The 12,211-nt window shown below is 44.5% G+C and overlaps 1 protein-coding gene across 2 annotated transcripts in view; it reads left to right on the top strand.

Annotated features, from left to right (window-relative positions):
- Positions 1 to 2,979: 2,979 nt before the first annotated feature.
- The window catches only part of POLR3B (RNA polymerase III subunit B), a 107,580-nt gene continuing 98,348 nt past the window's right edge, over positions 2,980 to 12,211 (top strand). The window contains exons 1-4 of one of the 2 annotated variants that reach the window (XM_053256143.1): positions 2,980 to 3,307; positions 7,567 to 7,599; positions 10,832 to 10,888; positions 11,007 to 11,071. In XM_053256143.1, coding sequence (XP_053112118.1) covers positions 3,236 to 3,307; positions 7,567 to 7,599; positions 10,832 to 10,888; positions 11,007 to 11,071 — 227 coding nt within the window. In that variant the 5' untranslated portion in view covers positions 2,980 to 3,235. Of the gene's footprint in view, positions 3,308 to 3,501; positions 3,552 to 7,566; positions 7,600 to 10,831; positions 10,889 to 11,006; positions 11,072 to 12,211 lie in introns of those variants that run through there. The other variant, XM_053256144.1, reaches the window with a different exon arrangement.

Raw genomic sequence — 12,211 nt, 5'->3', positions numbered from 1 at the left:
TTTCCGAACGTACAGAGTATTAATGAACAGCACTATGGACATATTTAGAGCTTTCAATGGTTAAGCATACTAGTCCTTTTATCTGGTTGTGTGGAGCAGTGGTTTAGACAAACCCATATGATAAAGGAACATGCTGAGAGGATGTCAGGCTGGACCGGCATTCAGTGCATCCCAATGAATCACATGGACCAGTTATACAGGGGGAATGTCACCTGAACCAGCCAAGTTTATAGTATAAATGCCACCACTGACGGCAGGCATTATCTGTTTTGTGGCTGACACTACTATTTATCTTCATTTGAGGGAAGACTAACAAAACCAAATAAAGGGAACAGCGCTAACCTGGAGGGCAGTTCTCCCTGTTCCCTGCTATTATTATGGACACATTTATCTCACCCTTCCTTCAAGGAGTTCAGCTTAGTATGCATAATTCTCCCCCACTGCCATTTTATCCTCACAACAACCTTGTGAGGTAGGTGTAGGTCCAAGGTTACTCAATGAGCTTCAGGGTTCAGTGGGGACATTAATATGGTCTCCCTAGTTCTAGTTCAACCACTATACCATACTGTCTTTAAACAATTAAATCTAGTATTATCATGCTGCACAGAGGAAAACAAGTTATTTTATTTATTAATGCACAGTCAGCTGTTCAAGAAATTATTCCTGAGACTGTGTGGGCACCAACTGGTTAAACAGATATAAAAACACAATGAATTTAAGAATGCCACAAATAAAGAAAAGCAAATGATACTGGTATTTGGGAAACCAGATCCATAACCTTAGCAGGATTAGGATTTTGGACCTAATGTAAAAGCAAAACTGGTTAGGCATGGTAGCATAACCATCTGTTCCGGCTACCCTAACCAAGGACCGCTTCTAAGAGGAGCGATGAAAGCGGACTCTATGAAGACCACTAGTGTGTCCTTGTTTGCTGTAAAGGCTCTAATGAGTAGTCTCCAAATAGCTTAGCACCCTCATCTGGACAAACAATGTGTGGCACGCTGATACAGATGTAATAAAGATGCATCCCACACTCCCTCCAAGGAGCTCAGGGGAGCCTGAGTTCTTCACCCCTGTTTTATCTGTATGACAACTGAGGTAAGTTAAACTGAGAGATGGTGACTGGATCAAACCCATTGAGCTTCATGAATGAATGGGAATTTGAAATCTGGTGTCTCCAAACAACATGTGACTGACGGGCTTAGTTTTTCTTTAGTCAATAGCAGCCCCTGTTATCAGAGGCACTGAAGATCAGGACCATGGCCAGGGACCCCCAACCCAGCTGTTATTGACTAAAGAAATATTAAGCCTTTTAAGCATCCTGTCACATGCAGTTTAGGACAAGGCCCAACAATAACCACCATACCATTATGTCTATTAATAACCTGGGTCATGTACAGAACATAAGAACAGCCCTGCTGGATCAGGCCCAAGGCCCATCTAGTCCAGCATCCTGTTTCGCATAGTGGCCCACCAGATGCCGCTGGAAGCCACAGACAGGAGTTGAGGGCGTGCCCTCTCACCTGCCATTACTTCCCTGCAACTGGTACTCAGAGGCATCCTGCCTTTGAGGCTGGAGGTGGCCCACAGCCCTCCGACTAGTAGCCATTGATAGACCTCTCCTCCATGAAGTCATCCAAACCCCTCTTAAAGCCATCCAGGTTGTTGGCTGTCACCACATCCTGTGGCAGAGAGTTCCACAAGTGGATCATGTGTTGTGTGAAAAAGTACTTCCATTTGTAGCTGCTCTCTCTCTCTCAGCCCTATCTTGGAGATGCCAAGGAGGGAATTCAGGACCTTCTGCGTGCAAGCATGCAGGGGCTCTTCCCAGAGCAGCCCCATCAATGTATCTTAATATCTTAGTGCTCACATGTAAGTCTTCCATTCAAATGCAAACCAGGGTGGATTCTGCTTGCAAGGAGACAATTCATGCTTGCTACCCAGCTCTCCTCCTCACCTCTCCTACTTAAATCCACTTCTTCAATCTCCTACTATTCTTTGTGTCAGGATTGCTTCAGAGATTGCTTTCTAGGTTCCTTTGTGATTAATGTGGGGCTAAAACTAAAGAAGGTACATAGGAAACTGCCTTGTTCCCAGTCAGACTCCATGGGTCCATCTAGCTCAGTATTCTCTACACTGACTGGCAGAAGCTCTCTAGGGTTTCAGGTAAGAGACTTTCCCAGACCTACCTGGAGATGCTGCCCAGGATTGAACTGGGATCTTCTGCATGTGAAGCAGATGCTGAGGCAGTGCCAACCTTAAAGGCTTGGGGGCTTGTGGGGGATGATGGCTTCTGCAAAATCAACTACAAAGGGCAGCATCAGCCACAGGGCCATGATGCCGTGCTGCTTGGAGCCAAGGTGTGTTGCCAGATGCATTTTGGGCTGGACCTTGGGTTATGTTTCTAATTCATTCATCTAAACGATTTTAAAAAAATACTTAACAACTATATATATATCTATATATATCTATATATATCTATATCTATATATATAAAATCATACATACATACCACTTTTCAACTAAAGTTTCCAAAGCAGTTTACACAGAGAAATAAATAAATAAGATGGATCCCTGTCCCCGAAGGGCTCACAGTCATATGGTAGACACCAGCAACAGTCACTGGAGGTATTGTGCTGTGGGTGGATAGGGCCAGTTAAGCATATGAAGTCCTTCCACAGATCTTGTGTGACGAAATTAAGGAAGAGTTGTCATGAAGCCTCCTGAGAAGGATGGGTTTTGCTAAACTGCAAACAGTTCTAGAGAGATGTGTTACTGTGTTGCTACAAAGCAAGCATCAAATAGCCGAGTGGCACCTAATAATTGTATTGTTCACTTCAGATACAACTGTAAAGTTTAATTCTGAGCAAGGGCGGCGCCAGAGAGTGCGGAATGGATGCTACCCATTGGTTGCTACCCCCACGCGCCCGAAATGCGGCTTGCCCGTCACCACCCCATTTCTGTTTCAGAAATCTAATATGTGGGGCACAGCTCTCTCACCCATAAACGCACTTTACCCCTTCTGTGCCCCCTCAACCTTTTTCTTTTCTTTTCTGGTGCCGCCTTTGGTATCGGAACGCTCAGAACGGATACAAGTTACAACATATGGCGGAACCTTTGTGCAGCCCCGCCAGTTGCAGCCGGGGGCAGGTTTCACCGCCGCACACGACGTCTTGCGTTCTCCCTGTGTACACTGCATACTGTCGCTGGTTTTGAGGCTGGCTGTATTTCAGCTATGGACGTGCTAGGTATGGAGCTGGGAGCGTCAACTCCGGAGCAAGCAGCGGCTCCTATAAACACAGTAGAGGTGAGTAGAGGTGAATGAAGCCGGTGGGGACAATAAAAAACAAAAAACGTGGAGGCGCCGTTTTGGACCTTTGCAGTGCCCGCTGGGGAAATCAACAGTGCGTTCCTAAGTGTGGCTTCTGATGCGCACGCGCTTCGCTTTATTCCTTTAGGGATTTGTATACAAAGGCTGCCTCTGTTGCGCATGCGTAGAGCTTGATTTCTCTTTGCCTGTTCTAGGGTGCCTCCTGTTGCCTCTCTTTCAGGTATATAAGGACTGCTTTTGGCCTGAATGATAAGAATGTGGGGGTAAGGAAGGGGAGTCTTAATGTTCATCAAACCTGAGAGGTCAGGCACAGCCGACTTTGCCCTCTTAAATGCCATGTGGGTATTACTCCCTACTGCACCAGGTCCTGTCCTGCATGCATGTGCTCTCTCTCACATACCTGCCCACCCACACCCTATCTGTTAGGCACCACTCTTCTCTCCCAGTCTCCTTCCCCGTGTCTCAGGACTGGAGGCTCTAGATATTTGATAGTCCTAACCCTTGATGGGCCTTGGGGAGCTATGCATCCACAGTTGCTGGCACCCCAGTTTAGATTGTTATGCCCCGCTGGGCTGGAATAGCTGTTTTCTGCTATGGAGGAATTATAACCTCGGCTAGGCCAGTAACTTCATGTACCCCGTGCTTGTGGTTCCATTGCATAGCAGTAAGCCTAACCCAAAAGAAAAGAAACATTTGAACAGTACCATTTGCAAGTCAAGAATCCCCATCATGATAAATAAGGTGTGGAAAAGCCTTTCCTGCAGCTCCCACTGTATTTTAAGAATTATTCTATTTAGCGCTGGCCGCAACTTGAAGCCATTCATGGAACAAGGAAGAAATTTCTGTATAGTATATTAAATCCAGGGACTGTGCTGTTCTAAGACTAAAACTTAAATATGTTTCAGTGCAGAGGAAAATGATGTATTTTCCTGGCCAACTGTGTTGGGAGCAGTCAAGGAAAACAGCATCTCCCCTGCACTACATTAGAAGCTGCATTATCTCTGTATTATAACTGCACACCAAAGCTTCAGAAGTTTAAAATGCAGTATTGAGGAGCTGTTCTGTATGTATGGTGGTGGGATGCTTCATGCACACATTAGGCCTGTATCTTAACACTTAAGTGTTTGGAACGAAGCCCCTAGTTAAGAGGTCACTTGATGAATATATAAATATTATTTATTTGATTTGTTTGTATATTGCCTTTTGGACCGAGGCTTCTCAAAGCAGTTTATGTACAGTCACCCCTGCTAACTGGTCAAAGAGGCACCTTTCAAAGTGGTGCTTCTCTCTATATTTAACAGGCAGAGAGAGCAACTGCCCCTACTCAACCCCAACACAACATCTCTCTAGTGGCTCTTGCTGGTGTCTGCCTTGTGTTTCTTTGCAGATTGTAAGCCCTATGGGGACAAGGAACCATTTTCTTATTATTATTATCCTATGCAAATCACTCTGTGAACTTTTTGTCAAAAAATAAAATAGAAATAATAATAGTGGTACAGTTAAAGTGGGGAAATGACCAGGCTTCAGACTGTGGCTGCTTGTGGTTCTTAAAGCTGCAGTAAGCCCAGTCAATGTTCTCTCTAATTTTTTTCATCTGTGTGCGGAATGAATTTTGTTCTGGGTGGCAGTATCAAGGCAGTGTGTGCACATATGCATTCAGAATGGGGCCTTCCTGATTCAACCTGAGCGGGATCTAAATTGAACTGAGCAGACATCAAAAAACGTGTGAGTGTGTGCACATGCCTTAGAGGGAACATTGGGCCCAGTGTAAATAAACCCCAAGAATCTGGTGGCAGATGGCAACAGCAGGGGCAGGGTTTCTGCTTCATTGAGTCACAGGCATAGAAGCTCTCCTGGCTGACCTCTCTTTTCCAAGTGGCAGCAAGGAGTGTGGAGATGAGATGTCAGTCCACACCTCAGCCTAAGTGTTTTGGCAGAGGCAACTGCAGGAGGCCTGATGTAAAATGTGCTTTTCTACAAAAATGTTCGTTCGAGGTGTAACTCCCCCACCAGGCCATGTGAGGTGGATGGCCTCAGGTAGCGAGTGCACTATGGGGTGGTGAGTGTGGGTACCCTCCCCCTTCTCCCACTGCAGGCATTGCCCACCTGCCTGTTGCTGCTGCCACTGCCTCACATGCACTGTTGCTCTGGTTCTTTGCTATGTTCCCCCCTCCCAGCCCCACTCCACTGATGCCACCATTCTTCCCCCTCACTTTCTGGGCATGTGCCCTGTCCTGGAATATTTGCTGTATCAGACAGTGCATATGTGTGCAGTTTCACCAGCCCCTGGCTTGCCCTCTCTCTTCCAGCACCAAGTTAGGCCACTGTTGGTGCTGGAGGGGAAACACAGCAGGAGAAAGCAAGCTGGTTGCTTGTGTTATCTAGTGGTTGCAGCGAAAAGGAGGCTGGCAAAGCTGGGTGCATGCTGCCAACTTGGGCTGCTGCCACTGTACCGACAACAGTTTGCTCACTCCTGCTCTTTCCCTCCTCCTTCACCAAAAGTGGACAAACTTGGTGTTTGAAGGAAGAGAGAAAACAAGATGCTGGTGCAGCAGCAGCAAGAGACAGGGGCCAGTGAAACACCAACTCGATGGCTGCTTCAGATGAGTTGGGAATGGAACCTAAGTGTAATGCAGATGCTCTACCACTGAGCTATGGTCCCATTTCCAACTCATCTGAAGCAGCAACTGCAAGAGAGCTGTTCTTGTGGTAAAGGTAAAGTGTACCATTGAGTCGGTGTTGACTCCTGGCAACCACAGAGCCCTGTGGTTGTCTTTGGTAGAATACAGGATGGGTTTACCACTGCCATCTCCCGTGCAATGCAGTATGAGATGATGCCTTTCAGCATCTTCCTGTATCACTGCTGCCCAATATAGGTGTGGTAGCAAGCATGAATTGTCCCCTTTGCTAAGCAGGGTCCACCCTGCTTTGCATTTGAATGAGAGTGCTGCTCAGCTTTGGCCCTGCAGCAGATGTTGACCTACAACTCCCATAATCCCTGGCTATTGGCCACTGTGGCTGGGGATTTTGGGAGTTGTAGTAAAAAAAACAACAGCTGGGAAGCCTAAGTTGAGCAGGCCTGCCTTAGGGAATGGGGCCGCTCTGGGAAGAGCCCCTGCATACTTGTATGCAGATGAATCCAAGTTTCCTCCCTGGCATCTCCAAGATAGGGCTAAGAGAGACTCCTGCCTGCAGCCTTGGAGAAGCTGCTTCCAGTCTGTGTAGGCAGTACTGAGCTAGATGGATCAATGGCCTGCCTCTTTATAAGGCAGCTTCCTATGTTTCCATCTCTGATATTTATTAAAGAAGATTTGAGTACAATTGTCCTTCGCCAACCGCAAGGGCTGAAATGACCCCAGAAATGACCCTCTGACCCCAGAAATGATCCCCTGACCAGCAAAATTGCCCCCAGCTCCCCCCCCCATTTTTGTAATTTCCAAACCATGGATACTCAGGTCGCGGTTGGTGAGGGTGGTTATAATTTCTCAGTCGCGGATACTCAAATTCGCGGTTGGGAAAACTGCAATAGGCGAGGGATGACTGTAGAAGGGTATTTACTAGGAGTGTGCCCGGACTGGTTCGGAGGCCATGCTGGAGGCCTCCGAACCGGTCCGGTTCCGAGCCGGTCCAGCGGCTCGGCACGGAGGGGGGTTGTAGCTTTAAGGGCAGGGGGGGTAGTACTTACCCCCCTGCCGCTCTTCCCCTTCCGGCGCTGTAGTTTTTGTAAAAGTTTCTGGGGCGGCAGCGTTCCTCCCTGCCGCCCCTGGCCCCTGGCCCCTGGCCCCGTCGTTAGCCCTCCAGAGCTCAAGTATGCTACACGCATGCGCCCGTTCTGACGCGCGTGCACACTCGCCGCCACCGCTGCGCGCGCTCCGTACATGTCACACATCAACGTTTGACATGTACGGAGTGCACGCGGCGGCGAGTGCGCACACGCGCCAGAACGGGCACATGCGTGTAGCGTACTTGAGCTCTGGAGGGCTAACGACGGGGCCAGGGGCGGCAGGGAGGAACGCTGCCGCCCCAGAAACTTTTACAAAAACTACAGTGCCGGAGGGGGAAGAGCGGCGGAGGGGGGGTAAGTACTACCGCCCCGCCCTTAAAGCTACAACCTCCCCGTGCCCATCCGGACCGGTTCGGAAGGATGCGCATCCCTAGTATTTACATATGTAGCATCTTGAAAGTGTATTATTTAGTTTCTTGAAAGTTATTTTACACTGTACTTCTGTTTTCAGGAAAAATGGAGACTGCTTCCAGCATTCCTGAAGGTTAGTATGTCCCTGTGTATAATTGCTAATAAGGACACTTAATAGACACTAATGATTTGAAATAATATGTGTTCTTGATGGGAAGTACTGCTAATACTGTCTTTAGTATTAGCAGTACTTCCTGTCAAGTAACAACTAAAAATAATGTCTTTATTTTTATATATAACTAAAAATAATGTATTTATTTTTAGCTGTTACCTCCCACTTTCTAGAGCAGGGGTGGCAACTTTGGCTCTCCAGCTATTGTTGAACTACAGCTCCCATCCTCCCCAGCCACAATAAATTTTGGCTGGGGAGGATGGGAGTTGTTCAGCAATATTGTCTACCCCTGATCTAGACCCACTAAATCACTTAGTTCTTTCTGTAATATTGCATCATTCTTCCTTGTCACATCCCACTCTAATCCATTGGTTTGAACTATGGACCATTTCATACATTTGTCTGAGGCAGAACTTTCACTCTTTGCATTTGTAGATATTATGCTATTTACACACAGTCAACCAGATGTTATTGACTGGATTTAGAACTTTAATTATCGGGCCCTTTCCAAGGGTCTAGGACAGGGCTGCTCAGCTTTGGCTCTGCTGCAGATATTGGCCTACAATTCCCATAATCCCTGGCTATTGGCCACTGTGACTGGGGATTATGGGAGTTGTAGTCCAAAAACAGCTGGGGGACCTAAGCTGAGGAGGTCTGGTCTAGGATAACTAAAGAAGAATTAAAATCGTTGTAGTTTTTGTGCTGTTCTGAGTAGTGTGGCCTTCTGTAGTTGATGTGTTGTAATTTTATTGATGCCCAAGGTGTTGAGATGGTGTTCAAATTCTTTTGGTACTGCACCAAGGGCACCACTATTGTTTTCTTAATAATAATAATAATAATAATAATAATACTTCTGACTACAAACAGACAAACATCTGCCACACAATACACCAGATATAACTGTAGTCGAGAAGAAAGAAAAACAAGTTAAAATAATCAACATAGCAATACCAGGTGTTAGCAGAATAGAAGAAAAAGAAATAGAAAAAAATCACAAAATACAAAGATCTACAAAATGAAATTGAAAGGCTGTGGCAGAAGAAGACCAAAATAATCCCAGTAGTAATTGGTGTCCTAGATGCAATTCCAAAACAACTTGAAGAGCACCTCAGCACCATGGGGGCCACAGAAACCACCATCAGCCAACTACAAAAAACAACTTTACTGGGAACAGCCTACATCCTGCGACGATATCTATAATAATAACAACAATGTTGATAATAAAATTCAGCCATCCCAGGTCCTTGGGAAGGACTCGATGTCTGGATAAAACAAACCAGTCAATAACACCTCTCTGACTGTGTAAACAAGAAATAATAATAATAATGACCATCAATCATTCTCTGCACCCCCACAGTGATGTAGATAGGCTATACCACCCTCACAGCTCAGGTGGAAGAGTAATGCTGCAAGTCTATCAAACAGTAGAGGAGGAGAAAAGGCCTTGAAGAATATATCTAGGACAGTGAAGAAGATGCACTTAAAATGGTCAAGAACGAGAAACTATTCAACACCAATGAAACAAAGCAGGCCTACAAGTCAAGAACCGAGCAGAAAATTTGAAAAATAAGCCACTGTGTGGTCAATATTTGCACAATATAAATGGAAAATCAGACATCACCAAGACCTGGCAGTGGCTTAAGAATGGCAACTTGAAGAAAGAAACTGAGGGTTTAATACTGTCTGCACAAGAACAGGCACTAAGAACAAATGCAATAAGAGCAAAAGTCGAAAAATCCACCACAAACAGCAAGTGCCGCCTTTTGTAAAGAAGCAGATGAAACCGTGGACCACCTAATCAGCTGTTGTAAAAAGATCACACAGACTGTAAAAAGATCGCACAAACAAAGGCATGACAAGGTAGCAGGGATGATATACTGGAACATCTGCAAAAAATACAAGCTACCTGTAGCCAAAGATTGGTGGGACCATAACATTGAAAAAGTTGTAGAAAATGAAGATGCAAAAATATTATGGGACTTCCGACTACAAACAAACATCTGCCACACAATATACCAGATATAACTGTAGTCGAAAAGAAAGAAAAACAAGTTAAAATAATCAACATAGCAATACCAAGGGATAGCAGAATAGAAGAAAAAGAAATAGAAAAATTCACAAAATACAAAGATCTACAAACTGTAATTGAAAGGCTGTGGCAGAAGACAACCCAAATAATCCCAGTGGTAATTGGCACCCTAGGTGCAGTTCCAAAAGACCTTGAAGAGCACCTCAACACCATAGGGGCCACAGAAATCACCATCAGCCAATTACAAAAAGCAACATTACTGGGAACAGCCTATTCTGTGATGATATCTATAATAATAACAGCAACAACACTGATAATAAAATGCAGCCATCCCAGGTCCTTGGGAAGGACTCGATGTCTGGATAAAACAAACCAGTTAATAACACCTGTCTGACTGTGTAAACATTAATAATGATAATTAATAAATACTCGATGACCAATCAATAACTTCCATGAACAAGAAATAATAATAAAAAATATAAATATAATAAATTGTTGTTGTGGTTATTAGTAGCTTACATATTGTGCACTGAGCTGCACATTCAAGAGGGATGCAGGCTTACTGCTTCTGTGACACTCACCAGCCCATCGGTGTTCCTGATGAATGTGTGTCATCACTGCTGTGACCTATTCCCATCATTCTCCGTTTCCACAGCAGCGATGACACACAGTGTTGTCCTCCTAGAGCCTCCTCTGCTTTCACTAGGAGCACCGACAGGCTGGTGAGTGCCATGGAAGCAGCGAGCCCGTATCCGTCTTGGATGCATGGCTTGCTGTTCGGTATGTAAACCATTATTTTTATCATTAGCTATGCACTTAAAACACATTGGGTCACATCCATAGTTGTCCTTGCAGGAGTCCTTACTTCAGGGCAAGCATTCCGTTTTCTTGCTAAAAAGTATGGAAGGTACTGTTTATGTAAAGTTGCCTAAATAGATACCCCAGATGACAGAGAAGAACTGGCAACTGTCATTTGAAATGGCAGATCTTCTTAAATAGTTTTTATTTTGCAATTTTCACACTACTAAGGATGTTATCAATAAGTGAGAACCGCCTTCATCTGTGTATATTCACTTGTTGCATATGTTTTAAATAAATGAAAATGGATGTTGATCGATCTGGTATGCTGTGGTGTTCAAAGATAATCTTGCTTTGTGGTTTCAGGTGAAAGGACTGGTAAAGCAGCACATAGATTCATTCAATTATTTCATCAATGTAGAGGTGAGCTTTTTTTCTTCTTCTTCGTTTTTAATCTTACTAGCAGGAAAAATAAAACCTGTAATAAATCCTGCCACTTGGAGCCTGGTAGAGGCTCAACTTCTTTTTTCTTCCTCTCCAGATAAAGAAAATCATGAAAGCCAATGAGAAAATTACAAGTGATGCTGACCCAATGTGGTACTTAAAGTAAGTCTAATTTGATTTTGGTGGTGGTGGCATTCTGTATAAAGAAGAAGGGTGACTGAATTACCAGTCTGTGAATATTAGAATGCTTGAACAACCTGATCGGGTTTCTGAGCTAGCTGGGGTGGTCGATACCATCAGGAGGTGGGTGGGGGAAATGTTCATTGTTATTTATAACATGGTCTACACCACTAGAGATAGAAAATAGATGATAGTGTTGCAATACTTTCAACTCTCAGTGTGTTGTCATACTTTTATTGTCCTGACCATCAGGCCTGCAGTGACCAAGTGTGCAATGGGGTTTAAAAAGTTTTTAAAACACAAATTCTCCTATAAAAACTTATCGGTGTTGTCAGAAAAATGTAAATGAAAATTGGCAGGAATGTCCTCTAGAGATTACTCCATGGAGAGAGCACAGCAATTTGTTCATTGTTACCCTAGCTCTGATCCTTTTCTCTGTGCAAAAATGACTGCAATTTTACCCTAATCATTTGGGGGTAGTAAGAGAAGAAGGGGTGATAACACACAGGAAGCTGTAAGTGTAATAATGCCTTTACCTATTTTCTATCTTTAGCAGGGGTAGGTGTTGCTGGAAATTACTATGAGCATTTGTCCCCTGAGATGGTCCCAGTGGCTAAGGCTCATGGACTATGTGGTTCATAAAAGCCTTGTAGACGCTATGAAGTCTTCTGTGAAGTATACAGTATAGTATGTGATGTTAATATTCTAGCTGAGTAGGATTCAGCTGGGGTATAGTATAGTCCATTGTGTAGTATTCTGCAAGATAGTAGTTTTAGGTGATGTGCAACTTTTAGGCTGCAACCATGCTCACCGTTCGGCTTCTTAAATCCCAGTATCCATTCATTCTCACTCTCTTGCACACACATTCTCACTCCCCATCTTCCCTAAACGGCAGTCCTGGCTTTACTGTTAAATAGAGTGGTGCCCTTTTGTCTACTCTGGACAGTCTTAGTAGGAAAAAGAGGCCTCAAGGAGAGACTGGGCACCAGGAATTGTCCCCTTCTTCTCACAGGACCTGGTGACTACTAGAACAGCTGGGGAAAAGATATATTTTTATTTGCTGCCATTAAATTTATGATTTTTAAAAACTGAGATCTAGATAATATTGAACTTAATATTTGA

The sequence above is a fragment of the Hemicordylus capensis genome, chromosome 5 (genome assembly GCF_027244095.1).
Source record: "Hemicordylus capensis ecotype Gifberg chromosome 5, rHemCap1.1.pri, whole genome shotgun sequence".
In the NCBI taxonomy this organism is placed as follows: domain Eukaryota; kingdom Metazoa; phylum Chordata; class Lepidosauria; order Squamata; family Cordylidae; genus Hemicordylus; species Hemicordylus capensis.
The sequence above is the reverse complement of the archived record's forward strand: the minus strand, read 5'-3'. Positions and strand labels throughout refer to the sequence as shown.